Source organism: Tenebrio molitor, chromosome 9 (genome assembly GCF_963966145.1).
Source record: "Tenebrio molitor chromosome 9, icTenMoli1.1, whole genome shotgun sequence".
In the NCBI taxonomy this organism is placed as follows: domain Eukaryota; kingdom Metazoa; phylum Arthropoda; class Insecta; order Coleoptera; family Tenebrionidae; genus Tenebrio; species Tenebrio molitor.
In genome coordinates, this window is record NC_091054.1 from 2,950,213 (window position 1) to 2,978,030 (window position 27,818).

The 27,818-nt window shown below is 32.5% G+C and overlaps 6 protein-coding genes across 7 annotated transcripts; all 6 read left to right on the forward strand.

The window, feature by feature from the left end:
* Positions 1 to 1,933: 1,933 nt before the first annotated feature.
* LOC138138714 (terpene synthase-like) lies at positions 1,934 to 3,901 on the forward strand. Its single transcript, XM_069058715.1, has 7 exons — positions 1,934 to 2,060; positions 2,108 to 2,268; positions 2,319 to 2,463; positions 2,519 to 2,639; positions 2,719 to 2,858; positions 2,909 to 3,011; positions 3,647 to 3,901. Exons 1-7 carry the CDS (start codon positions 1,965 to 1,967, stop codon positions 3,847 to 3,849), a joined length of 969 nt encoding a protein of 322 aa, XP_068914816.1. The 5' UTR covers positions 1,934 to 1,964; the 3' UTR covers positions 3,850 to 3,901.
* A 3,920-nt stretch (positions 3,902 to 7,821) lies between these two features.
* On the forward strand, positions 7,822 to 11,541 carry LOC138138525 (uncharacterized). Its single transcript, XM_069058500.1, has 14 exons — positions 7,822 to 7,900; positions 8,167 to 8,327; positions 8,379 to 8,520; positions 8,568 to 8,688; positions 8,739 to 8,878; positions 8,938 to 9,031; positions 9,462 to 9,666; positions 10,241 to 10,268; positions 10,316 to 10,476; positions 10,533 to 10,677; positions 10,728 to 10,848; positions 10,904 to 11,043; positions 11,093 to 11,195; positions 11,268 to 11,541. The coding sequence occupies exons 1-14, from the start codon at positions 7,826 to 7,828 to the stop codon at positions 11,471 to 11,473; spliced, it is 1,842 nt and encodes a 613-aa protein (XP_068914601.1). The 5' UTR covers positions 7,822 to 7,825; the 3' UTR covers positions 11,474 to 11,541.
* Positions 11,542 to 12,246: 705 nt separating this feature from the next.
* LOC138139204 (terpene synthase-like) lies at positions 12,247 to 14,326 on the forward strand. The gene is made up of 7 exons (XM_069059400.1): positions 12,247 to 12,360; positions 12,421 to 12,575; positions 12,627 to 12,780; positions 12,833 to 12,953; positions 13,516 to 13,658; positions 13,728 to 13,830; positions 13,907 to 14,326. Exons 1-7 carry the CDS (start codon positions 12,298 to 12,300, stop codon positions 14,107 to 14,109), a joined length of 942 nt encoding a protein of 313 aa, XP_068915501.1. The 5' UTR covers positions 12,247 to 12,297; the 3' UTR covers positions 14,110 to 14,326.
* Positions 14,327 to 17,847: 3,521 nt separating this feature from the next.
* LOC138138903 (terpene synthase-like) lies at positions 17,848 to 19,879 on the forward strand. Of its 2 annotated transcripts, XM_069059018.1 has the most exons (7): positions 17,862 to 18,086; positions 18,136 to 18,296; positions 18,352 to 18,496; positions 18,543 to 18,663; positions 18,713 to 18,852; positions 18,915 to 19,008; positions 19,088 to 19,879. In XM_069059018.1, exons 1-7 carry the CDS (start codon positions 18,051 to 18,053, stop codon positions 19,291 to 19,293), a joined length of 903 nt encoding a protein of 300 aa, XP_068915119.1. In that variant the 5' UTR covers positions 17,862 to 18,050; the 3' UTR covers positions 19,294 to 19,879. The 2 variants fall into 2 exon arrangements, with proteins under 2 accessions (XP_068915121.1, XP_068915119.1); XM_069059020.1 differs by lacking the exons at positions 18,713 to 18,852; positions 18,915 to 19,008; positions 19,088 to 19,879 and having other exon boundaries at positions 17,848 to 18,086; positions 18,584 to 18,663.
* Positions 19,880 to 21,138: 1,259 nt separating this feature from the next.
* LOC138138219 (terpene synthase-like) lies at positions 21,139 to 22,976 on the forward strand. The gene is made up of 7 exons (XM_069058016.1): positions 21,139 to 21,360; positions 21,414 to 21,568; positions 21,622 to 21,766; positions 21,817 to 21,937; positions 21,988 to 22,127; positions 22,549 to 22,651; positions 22,719 to 22,976. Exons 1-7 carry the CDS (start codon positions 21,298 to 21,300, stop codon positions 22,910 to 22,912), a joined length of 921 nt encoding a protein of 306 aa, XP_068914117.1. The 5' UTR covers positions 21,139 to 21,297; the 3' UTR covers positions 22,913 to 22,976.
* A 2,152-nt stretch (positions 22,977 to 25,128) lies between these two features.
* Positions 25,129 to 26,979, forward strand: LOC138139222 (terpene synthase-like). The gene is made up of 7 exons (XM_069059425.1): positions 25,129 to 25,296; positions 25,349 to 25,503; positions 25,551 to 25,695; positions 25,748 to 25,868; positions 26,206 to 26,348; positions 26,527 to 26,629; positions 26,703 to 26,979. The coding sequence occupies exons 1-7, from the start codon at positions 25,234 to 25,236 to the stop codon at positions 26,903 to 26,905; spliced, it is 933 nt and encodes a 310-aa protein (XP_068915526.1). The 5' UTR covers positions 25,129 to 25,233; the 3' UTR covers positions 26,906 to 26,979.
* The last annotated feature ends 839 nt before the right edge of the window (positions 26,980 to 27,818 follow it).

Below are 27,818 nucleotides of genomic sequence, written 5' to 3' on the forward strand. Positions count from 1 at the left end.
TTCTTGATTAAAATTAGTATAATTGATTTCATATAAATGTTCATCAAGTGAGCTGTGCATTTGTAAAAGCACCTTTAATTTAGTTACATTACAAAAGTCACATTTATGAAGGTCATGTCCAATAAATCTTTATTTGGTAAAAATACAAAGACAAAAACAAATAAGGATTACTTTAATTTAATCAGTAAAAAGACGTAACACTGCTTTTGAAATCAGCAGTGTTAAAATGGACAAAAACTGAAAAATTAGTCAAATCGAGTTCGCGCAGAGCAAGCAACTTTGAAAGTCAAAGTCACTAGCTTTAGCTTTAATACCAACAGAAAATCAGATTTTCATGGCTTGCTTAGATGCACATTTATATGAAACTGAGTATATATTAAATAGAGTTAATTGCGCATACTTTCTTCATTTTTTAGTGCATATAATCCGAGCTTTATCGAAGACAATTGAAAAAAATTAATACACAGAGTTGCGAAAAAGCTCCATAACTTGTTTGTTATTAAAGATATCAACTTTTTATTTTATCTAGAATAGATGATAGCTACGCTTCTACTGCATATTCGGAAAATATTGCGGTATATACATATATACAGGGTGTTCCAATATTATAAAAACACTAAAGTTATGTTTTTTTAAATGGAACCTACCCAGTTTGATTTCATTTTTGGATTCTATGCTAAATTATTAATCAAATCAACAGAGGTCGTTTTTACTTAAAGTCTGTCTCAATTCTAAAGTTCCACCAACAATGCGTTCTGCCTTAGAAATACAACCGGCAACACTGTTTGGTGAAAAATGTGTCAGGTTGTATTTGTGAGAATGTCATTCTCTGTGTCGTTTTTACAACTCAAGATTTTAGAATAAAGAAAAAGAAAGGTGCCAACGTTTTTACCTCTTCGAAACATTTTACTAGAGCATTTTTCATTTTAGCGTAAATTACGTTGTTTTCGAATCATGTTTATAAAATAATTATAAATTATTATAATTATATTGCCAACTTTGGTTATAACAATCCCCAATTTAGAAATATTTTTATTTTGCCAACATAATTCAACAGGTGGTGGAAATTTAGAATTTAGACAGACTATATCTGCCATCGTTTTTGATCAGTGGCGCTTTTTTACCAGAATTCCGAATTGCAGGGGTCCCTGTTGGAAAGCTTGTCAAAAAAGCTTTCGACCAGTGTAATAATAAATGCGGGGTGACATTTGAAAAAAATGAGTTTTTGACATTTTTAGTTTGTTATATCTAAAAAATCGCAGTAGACATATGCGACTAAGCACGTTATTGAGTAAACACTTAACAGATGCTGCAAACATTCAGGAATCAAACAGCGTCAATTATTTTAATTTATTTGCAACTATTTGGAAAGTACGAATTTTCGAAGGAACCCCTGCAATTCGAAATTCTGGTAAAAAAAGCGTCACTGATCAAAAACGATAGCAGATAAGTAAAAACGACTTGTATAAATATAAATTTGATCCATAATTTAGCATAGAATTCAAAAATAAAATCAAACTGGGTAGGTTCCGTTTAAAAAAGCATGACTTTAGTGTTTTTATAATATTGAGACACGCTGTATATATACCACAATATTTTCCGAATGTGCAGTAGAAGCGTAGCTATCATCTAGAAAAAAGTAAAACTTGATATTTTTAATAACAAACAAGTTATGGAGCTTTTTCGCAACTCTGGCACACCTGTATACCTACCTATTAGAGATGACCACAACAGGAAGTTGTAGTAGAAAAAAAAATGGAAACTCATTTAGCAGCATTTTTATTTTTGAAAAAATAAAGATTACTTATTTATGTGTCTAAACTTAACATTTACTTGTTGTACTAATTACGTATCCATAGCCTGAGGGACCTGAGAGATGGAAAATCCTAAATTGTTTATACCAGTTTTCTTATGCTTTTACCTTGAACGTTCCTCGGCGGCGGCAGTATAAACAAAAGTGCGTAATGCGTAAATCAGTTGGCTTTAGTAGTCTGACGGTAGTGCACCCCATGACCATGGAAAACTATTATAGCAAAGATAACGATCGCGAAGAAGACAAAGTAAGTGATGAACCAAAACAAATGTACTTGTTGCATGTTTTTTTCAGATGTTATTAGAGCCCCTTTTAAATTTCTATCAAATTGGTCACGCGCGTGCAAAATATGCCGCAAAAATAGCTTGGTGTTTTAACCATTGGCTCAAAGTTCCCGAAGAAAAAGTTAATAAAATGATAAGTCTCATTGAACCACTGTACGACAGTTTTATGATGTACGTATGAGATTTGCTAGCTTTGTTAGATTGAGAAAATCGAGCTTTAGGATTGATGATATCTACGACGATTCAGTAACAAGAGGTGGTATTCCCGTTATGCATTCGATTTATGGCTTTGCTCACACAATTAATTCGATCAATTATACAATGGCCAATTGTATTGAAAAAATGCTCGACATGGAAGAGCCTCGGGTATTGTTTTATCAGATCACCCAGATGAAACTTTGTTGTAAGCTCAGTTTTACAGATTATTGATATTTACATTGAACTTGGTCTGGACATGCATGGTGGTAACGGCATGGAAATCTACTGGAGAAATAATTCCATATGTCCTACTGAAAAAGAATATCTTGATGTAATTGTCCCAAGTAAGCCTGCCGGAAATAACATTTCTTTCTTGAATTTTCCATAATTCATTTCTAAATGTAATGTTTTTATTTATTTCAGAAACAAGTAGTGCCGTTTTGTTGGGAGTAAGAGTACTGCAATTGTACAGTGACTTTTCCGAAAACCTAGACAGGCTGGCGATATTACTGGGCCAGATTTTTCAACTTTGGAACGACTTCGTGAATCTCAAATCGGACAAGGTAAATGTTAAATATTTTTATTCGACAACAATTTTCTCACCTTATTGTAGCAAGCTCAAGCCAAAGGCTATTGTCAAGACATTAGCGAAGGAAAATTTAATTTTCCTATTATTCATGCCATTCAGACCCATCCAAATGACGATCAAATTATGAGTATCCTTTCCAGGAATATTTACACAATTTTGAAATTATACAGGGTGTTTTTTAAATAAGTGCAGAGATTTCAACCACGAGCTACTGGCTTCATGTAGAACGCGGAAAAAATATCCAAAAAATTCTATGTCAAAAAATAAATGTGATTTATTTTATACATATTTTTATACAATTTTTTTTAATTGCTTTTAGTCTTCTACGTTATCAAACAACCTCGTAGGTAAAATTTCGGCACATTTTAAAAATACACCTGTATATCATATTTTATAAAACGAACACCAATGCGGTTTCCTTGTTTTAAAGCATATTTTCTATAGGTTATTTCGCATTATTGGCGTACATTTTATAAAACATGATATACAGGGTGTATTTTTAAAATGTACCGAAATTTTACCTACCTACGAGGTTGCAGGGCAACGTAGAAAACTAAAAGCAATTTAATAAAAATTTCATTTTATTTTTTGATATAGAATATTTTAAAAATTCTACATGAAGCCAGTAGCTCGTGATTAAAATTTGTGGACGCATTTCAAAAACATATATATTAATTAATTCAAAATTGACATCTTATTATTAAAATCATTTTCTTCGCAAGCTAAAATATGCACGTATTTAACCTTAACCAATAATCTCAGACATACTGAAACAGAGAACTACTAATAATGAATTGAAAAAGTATTGCGTTTCCTTGATGGAAGAATACGGAAGTTTTGATTATACCTTGCAGACACTGGATAGACTGAGAAATGAAGCATTTGAAGAAATCGAAAGACTTGGTGGAAATCCCTATATTGATCATCTCATCGAATATTTTTTTGATAAAATTGAAATTTCTTAAGTTCTATTTTACTAAAAGGTATATGTATACGGATCACAATAAAATATTTAAACTTTTATTAGCATTTTTTAAATTTTACTTAATTGTATTTTATATACAGGGTGTGTCAGAATTCCATCCACAAACTTTCAGGGCGGTTTCTATGATCAAAAATAAGCATAATAGTGTTGTCAAAAATGATTATTTTCTCGATAAATGACTATATCTTTTGTGGTCTTGGTACATTATTTTGTGTTTTTTATAATCTAGATAATATTATCTCGTCGACTAATTAAATAATTACACTCTATAATATGTTTTTCTCTAGATAATTTCCTGTTTTAACCACCTAATCTTGCTTGCAAAAAATTAGTTAGAAAAACGATCTGCTGGCAAAATCGCTAGACCTTCGGTCTTGCGATTTAGTGACAGTTCTTCTCCCTAGATTTCTAAATTCCATTTTGTTGAAAACAGAATATTATCCGATTAAAACTAAACCCCTGTGAGGCAATAACATTTCAATTACTGCTGCTTTAAAATGTGAAAATTGTAAATAACTGCAAGAAAAAAATTAATGAGTTCATGTTGTTCGATTGTTTTTTGTGATCCGCACGAAGATAAAATAATATGTATATCATTCAGAGCAGAAGGTCTTTTTGTGCCTCGCCCAGTGCCGCAACTGCGTCTCGGTCTTCAATCTCTGGGCTTGCCACAAAAAGACTCACTTTCACTCTTTATGGTATAATATACTATTACCTGTGTTTTGCTTCAATGGGTGATACAGACAAAAAAGGTGTGTCCTTGGACATTCAGCCATTGACACTTGTGCGATGACATAATCTCAGACATACTGAAACAAAGAACTACTAATATGTAATGAATTGAAAAAGTATTGCGTTTCCTTGATGGAAGAATACGGAAGATTTGAAGAAATCGAAAAACTTGGTAGGTAGGTATATACGGTTGACAATAAAGTATGTAGGCTTTTATTAGCATTTTTTTCTTATTGTACTTAATTGTAGGAGATAATTATTATTTTTTATATAAAACCGATTATCTTTTTAATAGTATATTATTCAATTAGCCGATAATGATGGCTATTACTCGTGAGGATGATTTTGAGTCACGAGCCGCAGGCGAGTGCCGTAATTTATCCCAGCGAGTAACAGCAATTATCCGCGAATGAATACTATACTTTTTCTACGAGATCTTGGAATGAGCGCGAACCGCTATCTTGAATGAAAAGTGTAAAAAACAAAACACGTTTTCAAAGAATAATTCGATAACTGTTATTGTTCTTGAAAGGTTTATACAGGCACGTGTACACAAAAGATGTGGTAACAGTTTTCTCGAATTTTGATGACACAAGACCTTCGAGTTCATGGTTACTATGAAATCAATTAAAAACATTTCAACAGTTCTTACTCAACAGATCAAAGCCCTAGTAATTACTGCTTTTTCCCAATGTCAACTAGACGCACGCACTCGCACCGGCAATTAAGAAATAATGAATAGCTTGAGGCCAAATAATTTTTTTCACGAACATTTTTTCACTTCAGCTTCCTTACAGTGAATGTGTTGTGTTTTAGTTGACCATACACTTTTTTTTCAGTTAATAACACTCATGTGACTACGTGAAAATTAATGTAATTCTATCGAGAATCCGCGCAAAAAGTTACGGTGGGTTTATGGGTTCTGGTGTTTTTAAAGTAACAAATTTGAAATTTAAGGAAATTTAGTACAATTCTTACTAGCTTGCTCTCAGCCAACCCCACTTTTTAATAAAAATATAAAGCAGCATAATATGAGATAAATTACTAAAGTGGTGCTCTTCTAAAAAAGATTAAATTAATACATATTCGTATAAAATATAAAGTCGTTGTGTGTCCTTGTGTTTAAGATAATTGACTAAACGTAAAATTATTTGACGTCAACAATTAAAATGACGTAAGTGAATCATAAAAAAATTTACCGGCCTAGGGCGTAAAAGCTGTTTTTTTGGTTTGAGAATTAGATCTAAAATATGCCCATTATTGACATATCGTACGTAAACATTTTCATCTTTATCACGGTTTTGCGTCAATGGATGATACAGAAGAAAAACAAAAATTGAGTACGCCACTGATATCACGTTAGAAAAAATAGTAAGATTAAAAGGTTATCGAGTGCAACGCAAAAAAGGTGCAGAAGGTTTTCCTTTCATTTGGTTTTCATGCATTGTATTCTTACACGTTTTTGCGGGTATTCAAGTTTCGATTTATTAGAGCTTCCAGAAGCGTCTCTTTGGGATGGCACTAAGTTAAATCGGACTTTATTTATTTCAAATGTTTAACAACATTTTCGGTTTATTCACTTATTGAAGATACTATAGTGTACACATTATGATGCATTTCAATTTCACCCTGTAAAAACGGTAAAACCGACATGGAACAGAAAAAAAGATATAGTATTCCAGAAAATAAATTAGTTAAAGAATAGTAAAAAAAAATAGATCGTACTATGGAAACGGATGGAACGTGAAGGGAACATATGTGGCTGGAGGGCTCAATGCTAGAAGAGTGGAAGGAGCGTTTTGATTAATTACTAAACGAGGGAGAGATAGAAGAAGAAGAGAAACGACTCTCAGTGCTCAAACTAATCAGGTACTCGACTTCACCTCGTGCCTGAAACCTAGTTTTTGCGCCGTAAAATACCACACCCTAATGTAAATAACTATTTAATGGTTTGAAATTAAATTAAACTTAAAAACTTACTTAACTATCATGTTCATTTATATCATACTTTACTTGGTAAGATAAGGAAACACGAAAATAGCTTGTTAAAATGAAGAAATATTTTAAGAAAAACAGATAATATGCCTATTGTACAATCAAGATCTACTAGTGATAGATGCTGCGAGTTTTAAAAAAGGTACTGAAGTATCTTAATTAAAAACAAAAAAATCAAAAATTTGTGCAGCCGAAATATGGTGTTTGATATTCCAAATGCAAAAAAAAACTACGCAACGTTTTTATTTTGATTTTTGGAAGAATGAATTTGTGTTAACTGGATGACTTGGTTAACTGGACTTTCTGAGTTATTTTTTCAATGTACAGGGTGAGCGAAACTCGATGTCTCAGCTCTATTCATCGATTTTTTTTCCCAAAAACATACCTATATTTTGGCATATTTAATTATTATTTAATTTTTCTGAACAAATTTTTTAAAGAAAAAAATTTGCTATCTTTTTCCGTTAAAAAATTATAAGCAAGTTTGTAAAAAAAAAGTATTATCAAAAATTCTCGATCGTCACGATTTAAACACGATAGCGAATTTTTTTCGTTACAAAATTTGTTCAGAAAAATTAGCTCTTTTTAAATATACCAAAATATAGGTATGTTTCTGGGAAAAAAAATCGATGACGTCATTACTTCAGTTTCCAAATACATATGGAAAAATATGCAAATTTGATTTAAAATGGACATTACTTAATCCCACTTAAGAACCTCTTTTCAGATTTTTTCTATTGTCTTTCTTTTTTTTTATAGAGCTGAGGCATCGAGTTTCGCTCACCCTGTACAAACAGTAGTTAAAAACATTTTTCTAACACTAATATCTTATACTGTTTCTATGGTGCATTTGAGCTCACACCTTATGTTTCCCATAAAATACGTAGAGCAATTGACTTTCGAGCAGCTGATTTCGAGCAATTCGTTTTCGAGCAATTGCATTCGAGCAATTTACCTAGATTAAGGACAGTAAATAACAAATCGTTAAATTTTAAACGAAGAATGAACGAACTCACGCAACTGTAGTCCCGTCTGATGATTTTAATTTCATCTTAAAATTAAATTTAAATTATTACAGTTTACGTAAGTAACACAACTGACCTAATTTACGACAACATTTTTGTCTCATTAATGATGACCACCAAATCGGACCACCTGATTGGCTCTTCATTTCCCTTTTTCCACGTAGCGTGTAGCCCCTCTCCAAATTTTCCCTATATTTGTAAACAATGTTGAGGTATATTAGTAACCTAGCAGCCGAACCAACTCTACAAATCTTCAAGATGTCGAAAACTGAAGAAGAGGTATACTTGACTCAAGTTGCAAAAAAACACTTTGCATTTGCAGCAGCACTTTTAGGGCATTAGTCATTTGAAATTACTTTAAAACTGTAGTTATATGGAAAATATTCAATCCAAACTATGATTTTCTGGTCCCTTTGTGTCTTTATTTGGTTCAAAAATATTGAAAAAATGCTGTTGCAAATAACAAGTGGTTTTTTGCAACTTGAGTCAACTATACAAGTGTGTAGGTATGTGCTTTTCTATTATTTTTGATGATTCATTTTTAGATATTATTTATACCCTACACTCACATAAAGGAAGCTCCAAAAATAAACGCCATCAGCATGACGAAGTTAATGCAAGCTTTTAATTTCTGGTTGAAAATTCCCAAAGACAAATTTCAAATAATAAAGGAAATATCGGAGTTGACAAACACGGGATGTTTTATGTATTTCCCTATTACAATTTATTTATTCTTTTTAATATTTGCTGTTCTTAGGCTAGACGAGTTGCAAAATCTAGGCGAACCCCGAAAGGCAATCGGAATGCATCAAGCTGACAGCATTGCCAGTACAATAAATGCGGCTAATTACGCCGGCTGCAACGCTTTGGAGAAGTGTCTCGAGCTGGACCATTCAAAGGTAATTATTTTTTTATCTTGCGCAACAGTTTTAAATTAATATTTCAGGCTGGTTCTATCTACATTGAACAAATGATGCAATTTTATAGAGGCCAAGGGTCAGAAATTTACTGGAGAGATAATTATGTGTGTCCCACCGAAGAAGAATATAAGAAAATGTGTATTCGCAGTAGGTCTTGTATTTATTGTCTTTAATTTGTTAAAGAGTCTCTGTCGTAGAAAAAGGGAGTAACTATCAAATCGCAGTTCAACTGATGCAGTTATTTAGCAGCAATACATGTGATTTTACCAAATTAACAGATATTCTGGCCCAATTTTTCCAAATATATGAAGATTATGTCCTTTTGTGCACAAAGGAGGTAATCGGATAATAATAGTAATAAGCAGTATTACATTTTTTTATTTACTTTGTTATTAGCAAGTATGGGGTGGCAATTGTTTTGAAGAAGGAACTTTTAGTTTTCCAATTATCCACGCGATACGAGGTCACCCTGGTGACAACCAAATTGTCAGTATCCTTAGGTGAAAATATCGCGCGTTCAAATGAAATCCTGAGCTGGGAAGGCGTTGGAAACCGTCAATTGTTGTGCTTTTTTAAAGCGTAGATTAATTGGAGCATGTTGACAGCTAACCTAAAATTATAGCCAAGAAAATCTTTCTTTTTTTCTTTCTCTGCAATGTTTTACATTAAAAATAGAATAACCTAACAATTCCTATTCTCGAAGCAAATATCTAAGGACACCCTTTGCTGAAAACAAACATGTTCAGTTATGTCCCGATTAAACATAAACAAATCTCATTCTTGTCAAACGGCGGGAAATTCAAACTTTACACTGTTCTAAACGCTTTAAATTTTCCAACGCCTACTCAGCCCAGGATTTCATTTGAACACTCGATATTTTTTCCTTGGTAAGCAGTAATGCAACCTTAACTTAAATATAGATATCTTGAAACAAAAACCCAAAGGAAATGAGATGAAACTGTATATAAAAACTCTCTTGGAAAAATTTGGTAGTTTTGAATATACCAAGCAAGAAATACTCCGACTTAGAGATGAAATTGAAGAGGAAATGAGAAAGTTTGACGAAAACCCTTACATGATTCAACTTATTGAAAGTGTTATTTCTGAATTAGATAAAGTTCTGTAAAATGTATGAAACGTGACAGCTTATATGATAAATAACAATCCCACTAACGATTGTTTTTTTATTTTTATGTGACATAACAAATCATTCAAAGTACAAAGTCTTTTTGTGCTTCGCCCAGTTGTCGACCTCAACTGCGTTTCGGCCTTCAATCTCAGTTATTTGTTGATTTCGCATCTGCAATCTGCTACAAAATCCCTAATTGTGTGGAAACTGATGGCATGTACACTTACTTAACATGCCAGATTTAACGTAGTTTAAACGTACTTAGTAGAAATCCATCTAGAAAATCAAATTTAATTAAGTATGTGGCGCAATTGCGACAAGTGAATATTAATTGAGCGCTCCCTAATACTCGTAAACCACAAAAAATATTTACATGAAATTAACGATATAAGAACCAGTTATACATTCACTAACGTGAAAAGTGGAAAATTTTAAATAATTTATAGTAGTTCCGTTGTAAATTGTCCTTGAAAACGCTCGCGCTTTAATCAGATCACATCAACAAAAGTCAATTAGTTGGTCTTGGTTGCTGGATGGTAGTGGATAGATAACCATGGAAAACTGTTACAGCAATGACAACGATCGCGAAGAAGACAAAGTAAGTAAGAACAACAAAGACAAATGTATTTGTTACTTTTTTTTCAGATGTTGTTAAAACCGTTATTACACTATCATCAAATTAGCCACGCGCGTTCCAAAACTATGCCAAAATTATTTCGCAGCTTTAACTATTGGCTCAAAGTGCCTGAAGAAAAACTCAGTAAAATATTAAACATCATTGAACCAATGTACAACGGTTTTGTAATGTACGAGTATTTATGAATTTTGATAGTTTTGCTGGATTATGAAAATTGTGCTTCAGGGTGGATGATATCTATGACGACTCAGTAACAAGAAGTGGTGTCCCTGTTATGCATTCCATTTATGGTGTTGCTCACACAGTTAATTCGCTGAACTACACAATGGCCAATACTTTGGAAAAATTTCTCGACTTGGAAGAGCCTCGGGTATTGTTTTATCACCCAGATAAAGTTTTGTTCTAAGCTCATTGTTACAGATTATCGAACCTTACATAAAGTATAGTCTGGAAATGCATAGTGGTAACGGCATGGAAATCTATTGGAGAGATAATTTCATATGTCCTACTGAAAAAGAATACCTAGATGTAATTTGCCCAAGTAAGCTTGATGATATTGTTTGCAAAAATCTCTTTAACATTTTTATCTACTTTAGAAACTAGCAGCGCCATTTTGTTTGGAGTAAAAGTAATGCAATTGTTCAGTAATTATACGGAAAATCTGGATACGTTGGTAATATTGCTGGGTCAGATTTGTCAGATTCAGAACGACTTCTCAAGTCTTCAGTTAAACAAGGTAAATGTCAAAACATTTTACTGACAAAAATGTTCTCAATGTATTGCAGCAAGTCAAAGTGAAAACTTTCTGTGAAGACATCGGCGAAGGAAAATTTAGTTTTCCGATCATTCATGCCATTCAGAGCCACCCAGATGATAATGAAATAATGGGTATCCTTTCCAGCATTTACAAAATTTGTTTTTAATTTTTTATTAATATTTACGCTTAACCAATAATCTTAGACATACTGAAGCAAAGAACTACCAACAATGATTTGAAAAAATATTGTGTCTCCTTATTGGAAAAATATGGAAGCTTTGCTTATACCTTGCAAACAATGGACAGACTGAAAAATGAAATCTTCAGAGAAGTTTGTAGGCTCGGTGGAAATCCATATTTCGAGGAGGTCATGAAGCATGTTCTTGATATAATTGGCGTTGAAGGATAAAAAAATAGTGTTGTAATTACAGTTGGTTATATTTTTTTGAAAGTGTGACAATAAAGTTTGGAAACTTCTATTAGCATTTTTTCCTCACTCCAGTTAATTGCAAGAGATAAATATTTGACATACATAAAGTAAAGCGCTTTTCAAAATAATTCTCAATTTTTTTTCTTGTCTCGTAACCCTAGCAGAGACTTTTCACGGCTGGTTTATAGTTATCAGATTGTACTAGTTTTGAATAACTCAAACTTGCCAAATAAATCCATAAAAAAGGCTTGTCTTAACACGTTATTTTAATTTGAATAAATTGATAAATAAGCGGAGAATTTATTCATTTATGGTTTCTATTACATATTTTTTATTGACTATCATTGATTTATTCATTTATTTATTATCTGGGACACCGTAAACGGTAGACAAATAACGATTATGTGTGTACTGTTTCCTCAATTTGGTTGTAGGTCGTAAAATTGTATGGTACTTTAAGTTAAAGATCTTGCAGGGCTTATAAATCCTAGTAGGTAATATTTTAAGCAGGGTTGTATTGTACCTTTTGCATGTTTACATTGTACGGCAAATGGCACACGCCGGTTCCCAACCATTGTGCCCGTTAATCGCTCATAATATGCAATAAAATTTTACGACCCACAATTAAATTGCGAAAACAAATTACATTACATAATAAAAAGTAAACAACTGGTTCCGATTTTATTGGAAATATGCAAATACATACATAAAACCGGATTCGAAAAGATGACGTCTCTTGTAAATTGGAGACATTAAAACTTAATCACATTTTGATTTAGTGGGTAGTATCTTGTTGGTCTGCAATGACGGACGAAGTTTTATCAAAAATTTTCGAAAGCAAGTATATCGAAAAAGAAAGAAATGAGGTCTGTAATTAAAGCAACAACAATAGTTAATTGCAGTTTTGTGGATTTACTGTTTTGTAGATTTTACTTCAATCGATCATTTATGTGGCAAAAATACCTGACAAAAGCATTCGTCCACAATTTATGCGAGCACTAAATTATTGGTTCAAAACGCCGAAAGATAAATTTGATGTCATAAACAACATAATGCTAATAAAGCAGTCAAGACGCGCTGTGTACGTTAGTTCACATATTTTGGAATTATTTAGAAAGTGTTATTTTTTTAGTTGTGTTGATTTAGAAGAGAAGCGCCAGTTTCGACAAAATATAGCCACAGCTAATGCCACGTATAGTGTTGCAGATGCGCTTGGTGCATGTGTGTATGGCACATATATTGAAATGGAAAACATGGCGAAAATTTGGCCCTTTGAAGATTTCAATGTGAGTTTGACAAATAAGGAATCGCCGAAATGATGTATTGTGTGTTTTTTAGAAAACTAAATTAATTGTAAAACCTGAAGTAGAATTTTATAGAGGAAGAGGAATGGAAATTGATTGGATGAATAATGCAGAATGTCCCACCGAAGAAGAGTATTTTAAAGCTGCAGTTCGCAGTAAATAATACAGAGTTACTATAAATGATTGTCCTATCGCAGGTGGCGTTGGTGGCGTAGGTAAAATGGTTAAATGTACCGCAAACCTCATAACATGGGTCAGACTAATATCGCCGATAGGTGGGGATACTCGCCGTAGATTTTACCGCCGGAAATCTGTCTACTAGTCTGTCTCATGTTGCGAGGCTGGCGGCACATTCAAAATTTATGCCAACTGCGATGGGACAATCATTTATGATAACCCTGTATTTGTTCAAAACAGAATACAGTGTAAAGAAATGAATTAGTTTTTCGTTTGGCCGTTGGCGCTGTACAATCTCTGCTTTAGTCATTTGCCACTTGAAAACTGCCACATTATAGAGACTTATCTTAGTGCCATTTACTTCTTTGTGTTTGCTTTTAGTTATGGAACTTTTCAAAGATCTGTTTGTATTTTTGTTCATAAAATACTAAAAATTTAAAAAAAGAAGTTTGCTTAACACCAACAAAAGCAAAATTGGACCCTTATTCTATGTGCGCTGGGCCCCACGTATAAATTTTTCGAATTAAGTTTTTATTTCAGAAACTGGTAGCACCATCGAATTTATAATACAAATGATGCAACTCTTCAGCACTAACCAAGCAGACTTCACGCGTTTGGCTCAAATATTAGGCAAATTCTTTCATGTTTATGATGATTACATAAATTTAAAATCCATGGATGGGGTGAGCATTTTTGGAATTGCTTAAACTAAGTAACATGTGATAACAAAATAATCGATTTTTTTATTGCAGTATCTGATGACAGAAAATAACTGCAACACCATCAGTCAGGGAAAATTTAGTTTTCCAGTGATTCATGCTATTCGCAGTCATCAAGATGATGTCCAAATGATTAGTATCCTTTGTTATTATTATTAAAATTATTATCTCCAGAAAAATGTTTTGCAATAAAGCCTTCACACAACATTTAGATATTTTACGACAAAAACCAACAAATGAGGAAATTTTAAAGTACTCCTTACATTTATTAGAACAATTTGGAAGTTTTGAATACACGAAGCAAACTTTGAGAATGTTGAAAAATGAAGCCGAAGAAGAAATGAACAAATTTGAAGAGAATCCATATATTTTGCAACTTTTTGAAGATATCTTTTTCAAACTTAAAATAGACTAATCCGTGCCATATTTTATTGTTTATATTTTGGTTACCACATTCGGTTCGTCCAAAAGACAAATTATAATTAAAATACTCATGTAAATTACTCGTAGCATGGTTGTTCGGAATGTTTGTTTTAATTATAAGGAAAACATGTTTTCATTAAGAAACTTGTATTATGTAATTCTTTGATTCATTATTTTCTCGAATATATCTTTTTTTCTGTTCTAGTCGAGTCAATGAAAGTTTTTACTTCTTAATCCTCAAGAACAGGTCCGATTTTGATGATTTTTTTTTTGAATATTTGTTTTCATATATTATTTGAAATTAGAAACATTTTGGTAGGGGCCCATAAATATTTCTATTGTTTAAACAATAATTTTGATTTTGCTATTTATGAAAAAAATTCAGTTTTTCACGATATTTATTCCAAAGGGAATATTTTATATAAAAAGTAGTTGTTAAGTTAACATTTCTAGTAAAAATTCAATTTTTACAACATAAAAATGCGGATAGAGAATTGTACTATTTAAAACTACGAAGAAATAATGTCTTACAGCGAGTTTAATCAATGAAAACAAATTTAAACCAGTTTTTAAATATCAATAAGGAGTATTTTCGGAAACAATTATAAATAAAGACAACAGAAAGAGTGAAGTAATACGAGTAGTTTATGATCGATATAATAAACAATGGACCTTTCCTATAGGTACAAATATTCAGAGATTAGATTTTCTCTTCCTTCTTGTCGCGGGACGTTATAACGCGCTGTTGCCAAATGGTCACCTCCGTGATTGCCACATCTGCAACGCTACGTATCATAAAATTCTCGTTTCGAAATGAAATGACAAAATATTCGCTGGCTTTCCGACTTACAGAACTCTGATTTTTAAAAAGTTCGTGGCAAAAAGCTGACACCTTGCTAAATCGATTGTTCATGTATAGGTGAACTTCCAAAAAAAAAATTTCAAAAATTGTGGTGTGCAAAAGGGCGTTATTCAAAAATTTCGACTTACGTAGCGTGTCCGATAGCCGATGTTCAAAATATCTTTTTGGTGGAAACTTTGTAATATTTTCTGTAGCCGTTTGGTTGTAAAAAAATAAACAATTTTCAAAGAAGCATTGCGTTTTATGGGAAGAACAAAATTGAAATGGCTGTATCTCTGTTCGACGCTCGCCAAAAATTCGTTCATTTTGCCGTATTTTTACGTTTCTCACTGCATTGCTCGAGAACTAAGCCTCAAATCGAAAAAAATTGTTCTTTAAGAACTAAAGACCGATATTCTCTGATTACGACGGTGTTATTATAATTTTGACGGAATATTAGTCAAGTTATGATTAAAAAACTAACGTAACAACAAAATCTCTAAGCGATTAGAAATGCAAACGTCGATCACCCTCCCGAACCCCCCTACTCCCGGGGTGACCTGATCCACCAACCAAAACAAACTATCATCACTTCATCACGATAATAATAATTAATAAATAATTTCCACCGCTTGTAATTGCATAAATAATATTATAATTTTCCAGAGTTCTGAAAAGAACAGCTTTTTGAAAGACAAAATGAAAACGGAGAAATGAATTCGCAGAAAAACCAAGAAAGCACGAAAGAAGACAGCTCAAAACTTAAAAATTGAAATTTGTAATGACATTTGTGCTAAGTTGCCAACATAAGTTTTCAAATATTGGTAGGGCAATGCACTACTGTTAAAGCAGTCCCAGGTCATATCGAATTCTTGATTCGGACTATAATCGTGTCAAAAATAAATTACTCCCTAGTATTTAGGATATTCGTTACTAGGTTGCCATAAATTGGGTTAGGTTGGAGGTTATGTGGTTTCTGGTGACAAACAAAAGATATCGTAACCATATCAAAAATGTAAGGCTGCGAATTCCTTGTAACAGTTGCAAATGCCTAATTTCTCGCTAAGTGATGTTTTTTCGTTTTACAATTAATTGTAGTTTCTGGCGGCATATCTGGTTGGACTTAATCTCTTAATTCATAGTAACCAACCTTCAAAATTACTTTTGACAATTGTCAAATTGTTGCGCTTCATTGACTCGACTATAATATTCGATGTCCAACTTTCATCCTTAATTATTAGCTTAAATCTTAAATCTTTAACCCTTTCTTGGCCTTTTTTCTTATTTTCCCTGTATCTCCCCGTTCCTCCTTGCCATCATTTACAAATACTTTCGTATTTCTCAGTCTGTTTTGCCTTTTCCTGTTCTTGGAATGTTGGAAGACTGTAGAACTCACATCAACATATCTTTTGCACTTTGTTTCGAAGATAACAAGAAGTCATCAATCTCTGAATATATTATTAATAAAAAAACTACATCGTAAAAGTAAATTGAGCACGACACAGACAGAAGAAGAAAACGAAATTAATGTTGCAGAATGAAAGATAGGCAACCAATAAAACGACCGTGCATAATAAGTATAATTATCGGACCGCTCAAACCAAGAACAACGTTACAAAAGATGAGGTAGCACTCTTGATTTGTTTTCTTTTTTATCGCTTTGTATTAGCAAAAGGAGTCATTCTTTTACAAGCACTTAACTAACTTTCACACTAATAATGCATTGACACAATTAAGTATCGTATTAATTTATATCATATTTTATTTGGTAAGATAAGGAAACACGTAAATAGCTTGCTTCACCCAATCTCCACAAAGTGAAGAAATATTTTAAGAAAAACACATAATATACCTAGTATACAATCAATATCTACTAGTAATACAGGGTTATTCACATAAGAGTACGAGCTGTACTATCCTAACATGCAACCCAAATTACATTTACATTACAAAAACCATGGTGCCGGTAGTGTAATGTGGGTTGCATGCATGTTAGGCTCGTACTCTTATGTGAATAACCTGTAGATGCTGCGAATTTAAAAAAAGGTCCTGACATTTTTTCAAAATTTAAAGTATGTATCTTAATTAAGAACAAAAAAATCAAAAATGTGTAAAGCCGACATAAGGTGTTTGATATTCCAAATGCAAAATGCAATACAAGAATTAATACAAAAAAGTAGGTTAACTGAGCTTTCTGAGTTATTTTTACAATGTACAATCAATAGTTAAAAACATTTTATTAGCTTGCTTAAATGCAAAATGGCTTTTTTAAAAGATAGGTATTATAGATTCTTAACGTACTAGTTCCCAAATCAAGCAAATTGAGGGTATGGTGTCATTAACGTCAGTAAACGACAAATTCTTGTCAAATTTTAAATGTTATCCTTGAATGAACAAACTGACGCAAATGTAGCCCAGTTTAATGATTTTAATTTCATCTTAAAATTAAATTTAATTATTAGAGGTTACGTAAGTAACACAATTAACGTCATTTACAACAACATTTTTGTCTCATTAAGGGAAACCACCTTAAAAAACCTAATTAAATAATCTAATCATCTTAGAACAAGGACTAATAAAGTGCGTTACCTACTTTTAAATGTTATAAAGCTTGTGAAAATACTTTTTGAAAACTATAAGTTATAAGTGCAGTCTACTTGTCAAACATTTGCTGATTAATTTGTTTTGTACTGTTTAAAAAAATCTCAACAGTAGTAAATCATATTAGCAAAAGTCAATTTTAAATTTAAGTTTGTCGTAAGGAAAATTGTCGAATTATTTTTGCTCATAACTTACCTTGACACAAAAATTTTATTTCGTCTGTAAATCTGTTAATTTGTTCGATCGCAAGACTAGTTTTTATATTTAGAGATCAACTATGAAATACCCTCATTCAGGTTCGGAATTACAAAATGTCAATATAAAAATTGAATTTTAAATCTGACGATACGTACCTTTCTCCAATCGGACCACCTGATTGGCTCTTAAATTCCCTTTCATCGCGTAGAGGGTGGCCCCTCTACAATTTTTTCATTATCGACATTTGTAAAGAATTTTTAGTTATATTAGTAACCTAGCAGCCGAAGCCAACTATGCAAACTTCGAAGATGTCGAAAACTGAAGAAGAGGTACAAGTGTGTATGTACTATTTTATTCTTTTTAATGTTTCATTTTTAGATATTATTTATACCCTACACTCACATAAAGGAAGCTCCAAAAATAAACGTCATCAGCATGGCGAAGTTAATGCAAGCTTACAACTTCTGGTTGAGAATTCCCAAAGACAAATTTCAGATAATAAAGGAAATATCGGAGTTGACAGACACGGGATGTTTTATGTATTCTCTTATTACAATTATTAATTTATTGTTTTTTCATATTTGCTGGTTTTAGGTTAGACGAGTTGCAAAGTCTATGCGAACCCCGCAAAGCAATCGGAATGCATCAAGCTGTTGACAGCATTGCCAGTACAATAAATGCGGCTAATTACGCCGGCTGCAACGCCTTGGAGAAGTGCCTCGAGCTGGATCATTCAAAGGTAATTATTTTTTATCTTGCGCAACAGTTTTAAATTAATATTTCAGGCTGGTTCTATCTACATTGAACAAATGATGCAATTTTATAGAGGCCTAGGGTCAGAAATTTACTGGAGAGATAATTATGTGTGTCCCACCGAAGAAGAATATAGGAAAATGTGTATTCGCAGTACGTCTTGTAATTGTTGTCTTTAATTTGTTAAGAGTTTCTGTCGTAGAAAAAGGGAGTAACTATCAAATCGCAGTTCAACTGATGCAGTTATTTAGCACCAATACATGCGATTTTACCAAATTAACAGATATTCTGGCCCAATTTTTCCAAATATATGAAGATTATATCCATTTGTGTACAAAGGAGGTAATAGGATAATAATAGTAATAAAGCGGTATAAATTTTTTTTAAATTTTCTTTGTTATTAGCAAGTATGGGGTGGCAATTGTTTTGAAGAAGGAACTTTTAGTTTTCCAATTATCCACGCGATACGAAGTCACCCTGGTGACAACCACATTGTCAGTATCCTTAGGTGAAAATATTTTTTTAAAGGTTTTTTCCTTGGTAAGCAGTAAGTAGTGCAACCTTAACTTAAATATAGATGTCTTGAAACAAAAACCCAAAGGAAATCAGATGAAACTGTATGTTACAACTCTCTTGGAAAATTTTGGTAGTTTTGAATATACCAAGCAAGAAATACTTCGACTTAGAGATGAAATTGAAGAGGAAATGGGAAAGTTTGACGAAAACCCCTACATGATACAACTTACTGAAAGTGTTATTTCTCAATTAGTTAAAGTTTTGTAAAATGTAGGAGACATGAAAGCTATAAAAAATGTAATAAAAATCCCAAGAAAACGATTTGTTTCGTCTCTTTATAATAGATTGAAATTTATTAGATTATGTAATTTTTTTGTTCGATACCTCCCTAGAAAGTAAGTCTGTATCCATAATTACCAGTGGGTGAAGGTTTGTCTTTCGTTCACTTCACTTTCGCTCATGGTTTTTCGCTCACTGGTAAATTTTTCCAATTCTTTCTGATAACGTAATTTTAATTTTTAGGCAACATTTGATACCTCGCGGCACTTGCCTCTTCCACAACGTGCACACAATCACTTTATTGACGTTACACAACTTTCTTTATTTTGTATTTAATTTTTTAAATGTGATTTATTTTTATTTAAAATTTTGAATACAAAATTAATGACTCACCTTCTAAGGAGGAACCGAACAAAACCAAATACAGCACTCGCTTTCGTTCACTGCATCGTCCATTCAGCTCCACTTCCTGGACGAACACCAACGAAAACTTTGCTTTCCTCACTCTTACTATAAATAACTATTGTTTTTCCAAATGGCACGGAAATATTAGCTCCAGAAATTGAAAATGTACAACAGCGAAAATAAAATTGTAAAATTTGTAAATAGAAAAACATTTTTAACAGAATTAACATTGACTCTTGATAGAATCCTGATAACACATACCAAACGAAACCAATGGCAACTCAAAATCCCTATTTTTTGCCGGACTAGGCAGGTTCTGGACAATTTCGAGATCAACAAACTATCAAATTCCAGCCGGGGGCACAAAAATATATAGTTATTTTTTTTATTCGTTTTGATTTCGCGAGGATTAATAGTGACGTCAATGCGTAAATTATTTTTTTGTTGTGACACAGAACTGATTATTATCAAACTGGTAGAATGTGTGACGTCAATGTAGTGTTTTATTAAAAAAAAATCACTTACACCTATATTTGCATGCGTAATTTTGTTTTTCTGGCATTTATCAATGTCATATTGTAACACTTAACTTATTCAAAAATGCTAATAGGAACCAAAAGTTTCTGAACAAGAAAAATCCTTTAAGACAAACTCCTTTTTGAATGCGGCTTTCATACCCATTTTCCTGGATCCCAGCCAATGGTATCACGTAGAATTAAAGAATCGGAGCTAAGAATTGCATCAGGCGAAAAAAAAAAACAATTTTAACAGCTCAACAAAAACAAGGGCGAATAATTTTTTGTCTCAATTACATTTATCACCCCTTAGAATTTTGGTAACGAGTTGTTTTTTCAGACGAAAACATTTTTCAATCTTAACTTTAGAAATGTATTGTTGGTTGCATTTTCAATTCTGCCGAGTTCATTTTCGCTCGGGAAATACCCTGTACTGTAATAGTTATTTACCTACCGTATGCGGGAAGAGAAGTTTCCCTTGTTCCCTGTGGTCGTGCTGCATTTGTCTGAAGCCTTGCAGCCCTTGGGGCGAAACGTGATTTTATTAGGTCACTTTGTAGCCAATTCCCAACCATTTGTGTATAGATAATTAAAATATTCCGATAAATATGGGAGGTCGGACTCGTCTTTTTTTTTACACTGTTTGTATATTCATAATTTTAATAATTTATATTGAGTTATAAACAATTTTTTCATATGAACGATTCTGGGTTTTCCAAAATCCTTGATCACCTGAAACTTAAATTTTTCAATTTTTTATAACATGTGTTGACATGGTATCAAGGCCGCATTTTAAATATCATTACAGATATTTTTATGTTATTCCCAATACTGTTGTTTCTCCACCGACTCTTCTGAACTAATTCCACCACCATTTTTATACGATTTAAAAATTCAAAGTGATTCCCCACATTTATACCTCACATTTACGTCCTTCCAAGGTCCAAAAGTACAGAACGCCACTCGCTCAGTAACAACTTGATTCCGATCCGGTTAGTTGAGACGAATAACATCACCGCAAAGTATCCACACTTTATTTTTCATTAGTTCACGAAAGCAACCACTGACAGCCATGGTGGGCCTAAATAATCGAAGTAAATATTACAGCAAACACAATGACGAAGCAGAAGACGAGGTGGGCTTGTACTAATTGCATTGCAATTACTTTAATTTGTGGTAAAATTGCAGTCACTGCTTCAGCCCTTTGTCCACATTGCCAGGATCCCTGGAAAGAAGGTCAGATCGAAGTTGTGCCAAGCTCTCAACAACTGGATGCACATCTCTGAAGAAAAACTGCGACAAATCGAAGATGTTTTAGAGATGCTCCACAACGCCAGCCTCCTGTGAGTGCAATTTTATTAGTATTTTTTATTATTGCAAAGCTTTTGGGTTTTAGACTAGACGACATCCAAGACGACTCTATTCTTCGTCGAAGTGTCCCAACAGCTCATTCGATTTACGGAGTTTCTCGCACTGTTAATTCCGCGAATTACGCAGCTTTCGTAACTTTTGAGAAAGTCCTTGATATTGGCGATCCCAAGGTACGACGGAATTTGTGTGCGAGAAGAACCTAAAACCTTGACAATTTTAGGGCATCCAAATTACAATTGAAAAATGCCTTGACCTGTACAGAGGTCAAGGTATGGAGCTTTACTGGAGAGACAATTTCATTTGTCCTACTTTGGACGAATACAAACTGATGTGCATTCGAAGTAAGTTGTTTCAATTTCAATAAAACAATCAAACAAAAATCGTACCTTAGAAACCGGCGGTTTATTCTTATTGGCAATCCAATTAATTCAATTGTTCAGCGATGTCAAAGACGATTTTACCAAATTTGGCGAATCGGTTGGACTTTTCTTCCAAATACGCGACGACTACATGAATTTGTGTTCCAAGGAAGTAAGTACTACACTTTATTTTGATTTTTTCATTATTCTATAATTATACAGGGTGATTTATAATAGGTGTAAAAAACAATCACATCGTGTTCGGGACGTCATTTTAAGAAAAAAATGTTATATAAATATAGGTCCTAATTTTTTTATTTACAGAATAAATAAACAATATCTGCATATCTAGCTACACTAAACTTATTCATTTTGACAATTATAACTGTTTACAAATTATGTTGTTTATTTCCATGGCTATTAGATTTTAAAGTTGTACTTGAATAATTTATTTCAATCAACTTTAAATCTGTTGTAGTTCTGTAAATAAACAAAATAGCACCTATATTAATATAACATTTTTTTCTTAAAATGACCTCCCGGACACGTTGACAAAGTTTTTTACACTTATTATAAATCACCCTGTATTTTAGTACACCATAAGCAAAACGTTCTGTGATGACCTGACCGAAGGCAAGTTCAGTTTTCCTGTTATTCACGCCATCCAGACCCACCCGGAGGATAAGCGAGTAATTAGTATCCTTTCCTAAGAGCAATGTACAGTTTTGTACCAGAATTATCATGACCTTAACACCTTGCACAGATATATTAAAGCAGAAAACGAGAGATGTTGCAGTGAAGAAGCAGTGTTTGTCAATTTTGAAGAAGTTCGGAAGTTTGGATTATACTAAAGAAGTACTTCTGAAACTGAAGGAAGAAATAATCCATGAAGTGAGCTTGTTGCCAGAAAATCCCATGATAATACATCTTTTAGATCACGTTCTTAAGTTAGACTAGCTCTAATTTCTTTATCATATATTTTGTATGTAAGTGGATATTAAATAAATAATTAATTAGCTAATTTAAATTTTTCCTTAGATGTCCTTATACAATTTTTAAATTATACAGGGTGTCTTAAAATTATCGTATTACGAGTTCGGGGCTTAGTAGGGGACATCCTGTCCAAGTAAAAATGTTAAAAAAAAATTGCTGTCACTTTGAAAAAAAATATCAAAGTTGCTAATTTGTTCAAAAATACCTGATTAATATTCTAGCTATGTTGGACTTCCCTTTTGAATAAAACTTATTTTTTTGAGATAAAGCTGCTTTTTCAAGAAATGTCTTTTCATTTATATTTTAATATTTTACATAATCATCCTCACCATATTTCAAAATGAATATCAACCATTTATATTTTTTATTTGAAGAAAAGTTTGAACCTTCAGACCCATATATCTTTGTAAAGACCCCCCCTATATTTTTTATTTTATTTTTTCGAGATTCCTGAGATCTTTCCCTACAAAACCCCAGACTTGGAACACATTAATTTTTCGACACCCTGTATAATCGTTTTTTTTTTTAATTATTTGACAGTTATTGGTGCAGTTCAATCGGGATTATTGAGTCGAATAAATGAATAATTTTAAAGGATAAAACACTGGTGATGACACATTTTAGCAAAAATTTGAATGTGTAAACAGGTTCAGAATATTTCAAGAGCAACATTACGTTAGTGACCATGACTTCCACATTAAATATTTGGTAGGATTTCTGTCAAGAATGAGATCAATGTTATTGACTTAATTAAAAACTGACTGGATCAAATTGTTAACAAAATTTATACAATTTCTAATCAACAATAGAAATGATTAAGGTTTCTTTCTGGCAAGGTTAATACAATTTCAAACTATCTATAATTACTCGTCTCTAGATTCTTGTTACTCTTACAGTCAAAACTTGCAGACCCTGAACCACAATTTCTCACGTAGGTCTGACTTCCTAAATTAGTTTCTAAATAGCCTTATGAAAAACTCTACATCTTATGAAACACAAAGTAGTAGTTTCCTCCTTGGCGTTGAGAATAAATTGAAGATGATTTTTTTAATTTTTTTTGTGTACCAGATTCCTTTAATGTTTCGTTTATGTTCTAGTCGGTGGCTGGTTTTAGACCAAGGGCAGTAAACATGAACCACTCTCGCGATAAAGATAAAATTCTGAAAAAAAAATTGCAGTATGTCACGGACAACTAAACTAGTTTGTCGTCTATTTTTTATTTTGGAAATTTCCAGAAAAGGTAAATGCTAATCAGGAGGTGCTTCTTACTTTTCGTCCTTTCGGCAAATAATAATTCTTACTATACATTCGAGGTCCAATTTAATAATGATCTCGGTAAGCAATCTCTAATCATATGAAATTTAAACTAATCAAAAAAATTAATAATCTTCAAAAAAAACACAGTTTTCTAAACCTTGAAAAGTGTTTATTCTAAATGCGTCAAATTTTGCACTTTTTTGTCTTCGGTGAAACATACTTTGGGTTTTATTCGTTGTAATTATCACCTTCAAAATGTGTGCAATATTTTTAAATAATCGAATGCATTCGAAAATGTTTTCGGGTTTTTAGATGAAGCTTTTACTACTTGTTTTGTTATACAAGAATTTGCATAAACAAACACTTAATAACGTACTTCTAAGCTGTTCCGCCAATTACAAGTTTTTTTTATGTTTGTTTTGATTGTTTACAAGATTTTATTATCCAAACGCTTTACATTGTTAAAATTTAAAAAAAAAATCTAAAAAAGTTTTATACAGGGTGTCTTAAAATTATCGTATTTCGAGTTCGGGGCTTAGTAGGGGACATCCTGTTGACCAAGTAAAAATGATTAAAAAAAAGGCTCACTTTGAAAAAAATATCAAAGTTGCCAATATTTGTTCAAAACTACCTGATTAATATTCTAGCTATGTTATACTTCCCTTTTGAACAAAAATTGGAAATATAAAACTTTTATTTTTTCGAGATAAAGCTGTTTTTTCAAGAAATGTCTTTTCATTTATATTTCAATATTTTACATAATCATCCTCACCATATTTCAAAATGAATGTCAACCATTTATATTTTTATTTTATTTTTTCGGTCAAAAGCTTTAATTTGTTTTCGTTTAGTCTTACTAAATTGAAAAAAATATTGAAGATATTAAGTTGTTATTATGAAATTATAAACGGTTGTGCAGTCGTTAAAGTGACGCAACACCGGATTAGGAAGGACGACCGCTTTATATTTTCTCCACACGAAAAATTGAACGAACTCTTTTGATCCAGTGGTTTAGTTAGTTGTTGACTATGACGGACGCAGCTTTACGCCATATTTTCGAAAGCAAGTATGTTGACAAGGAAAAAAATGAGGTCTGTATTTAAAGCACCAATAACAATGAATTACGATGTAATTGTTTTGTAGATTTTACTCCAGTCGATCATCCATACGGCAAAAACACTCGAGAAAAGTATCCGTCTGAAATTTATGAGAGCTTTGAATTATTGGTTCAAAGTGCCAAAAGATAAATTTGAGGTTATAAACGATGTCATGCTGATAAAGCAGTCGAGAGTGGCTCTGTATGTCGTTTTTATATATCGAGATGATTTCTAAAAATGATTTTTAGTTGTGCCGATGTAGACGAGAATTGCCAGTTTCGCCAAAATTTGGCCACAGCTAATGCAGTTTATGGTCCTGCAGATGCCCTTAACGCCTGTACCTACAGCTCTTTTATCGACATGGAAAAAATTTGGAGCTTTAAAAATATCGAAGTAGGTTTGAGATTTTTGAAACTGTCAAAATTGTGTATTGTTTGTGTTTTAGATGGTGAAACTAGCGGCAAAATCTGGCGTACAATTCTACAGAGGCAAAGGAATGGAAATTTCTTGGACGAATAGTCTAAAATGTCCCACGGAGGAAGAATACTTTAAAGTAGCAGTGCGCAGTAAGTAGAATACACACAGTAGAATATACAGGGTGTTTTTTAAATGTTAGTAGAAAAAAGGCTGGTAATAGGTGAGGATGAGTAGAACTCATACACAAAATATTATCTAAAAAAGTCTTTTCGTTTTCGAGATAAAAATAAATTAAATTTTGGTTGAAATTGTCAGTATGCTACTGAATTAACGGTAGTTAGAGTTGTCAAGCAACAATAATCATTTTGTTGTATTTTTGTTCATAGTATTGTGGAGTTGCAATGGTTTAACTTATTATTTACTATTCAGAACACCCTGTATTTTAGTCTTAGTTATAAAAAATGTCAAGATATAACTTTTTTTCAGAAACTGGCAGCGCTATTCAATTTATGATGCGAATGATGCAGCTCTCCAGTTCGAATCAAGCAGATTTTACGCATTTAGCAGAAATATTCGGCAAATTCTTTCATGTTTATGACGACTACATCAATTTACAATCCATGGATGAGGTGAGAACTTTTGAAACTAGTTAAAGGTTTAATATATCGCGTTGAAGAGTCGATTGTGAACGCACCACCGGTTCTCTGATGAGCTGTGTAAATCTGACTTCACTTTTTGCGCGTTTTTAATATGAAGCTTGAAAATCAGTGTATAAATCAGTGGTATAATTGTTTTTCTTTGCTGCAGTATCTAATAGCAGAGAATAGCTCCAACAATATTAGCCAGGGGAAATTTAGTTTCCCAGTAATACACGCTGTTCGCAGTCATCCAGAAGACATCCAGCTGATTAGTATCCTTTTACAACGTAACACATTATTATCTTTTACAATTAGTAACAAATACAACCTTGACCCCACATTTAGATATTTTACGTCAAAAAACAACCAACAAGGAAGTTTTAAAGTATTGCGTACATTTGTTAGAACAATTTGGAAGTTTTGAATACACAAAGCAAACTTTAGCAAAGTTAAGGGATGAAGCTGAAGAGGAAATGGAGAAGTTTGAAGAGAATCCGTATATGTTGCAACTTTTTGAAGATATCTTTTCCAAGCTAAAAATTAATTAATCTTTGTTATTGTTTACAGATTTCTTCCTGCATTTGTTTTCTGTTTAGATATAAATAAAATTTTAATGCCTGTCTCATTGTTTTTAATTATCTAAAAAATTAGTGCTTCCTTAAAATTTTAAGTTTTCTTTTTGGAACTCCCTTCTTTCACTTTTTGTAAAAAACTGATAGATAATACTCAGAGCTGCAGCGACATTTTACGATATAATTCTCATTGAGGGATACCCTAATAATAAAACTGTCTATACAGGGTGTTATTGAAATGCGTGGACAAATTTTAACCACGAGCTACTGGCTTCATGTATAACTCGGAAAAAATATTTAAAAAATTCTTTGGCGAAAAATAAAATGACATTTATTTTTAATTGCTTTTAGTCTTCTACGTTGTCCCACAACCGCGTAGGTAAAATTTCGGCACATTTTAAAAATACACCCTGTACATTATATTTTATAAAACGTACACCAATGCGGTTTCCTTGTTTTAAAGCATATTTCCTAGAGGTTACTTACAATTAGTATAGTGAAAAATAATGAGTAAATGAGCAAAAAAATACGTAAAAGAAAGTAACAGACTGGAGACATTTTTTCACTTCCGCCACCAGAAAAATCAAGAAAGTATTTTCTCGGAGATGAAGATTGCAGTAAATGTTTCTGTTGCAATTCTGTTACCAATGAAATCACGACAAAGTTACAAAAATTGTACCCTGCACTTTACTACACGAGTACAGTTCCACCCTAATACCATACGTGCGGTAAAGTAAGTATTTCGACATTCTAAAGAAGATTATAAAGTTTGACTGTACGTATTGATAATAGATAGGTAATTGACATTTATCAATGCATAAAGTCAAATTTCATAACATTAACCTGAATGTTGTAATGGCACTAGTGTGGTAGTAGATGGGAAAGAATA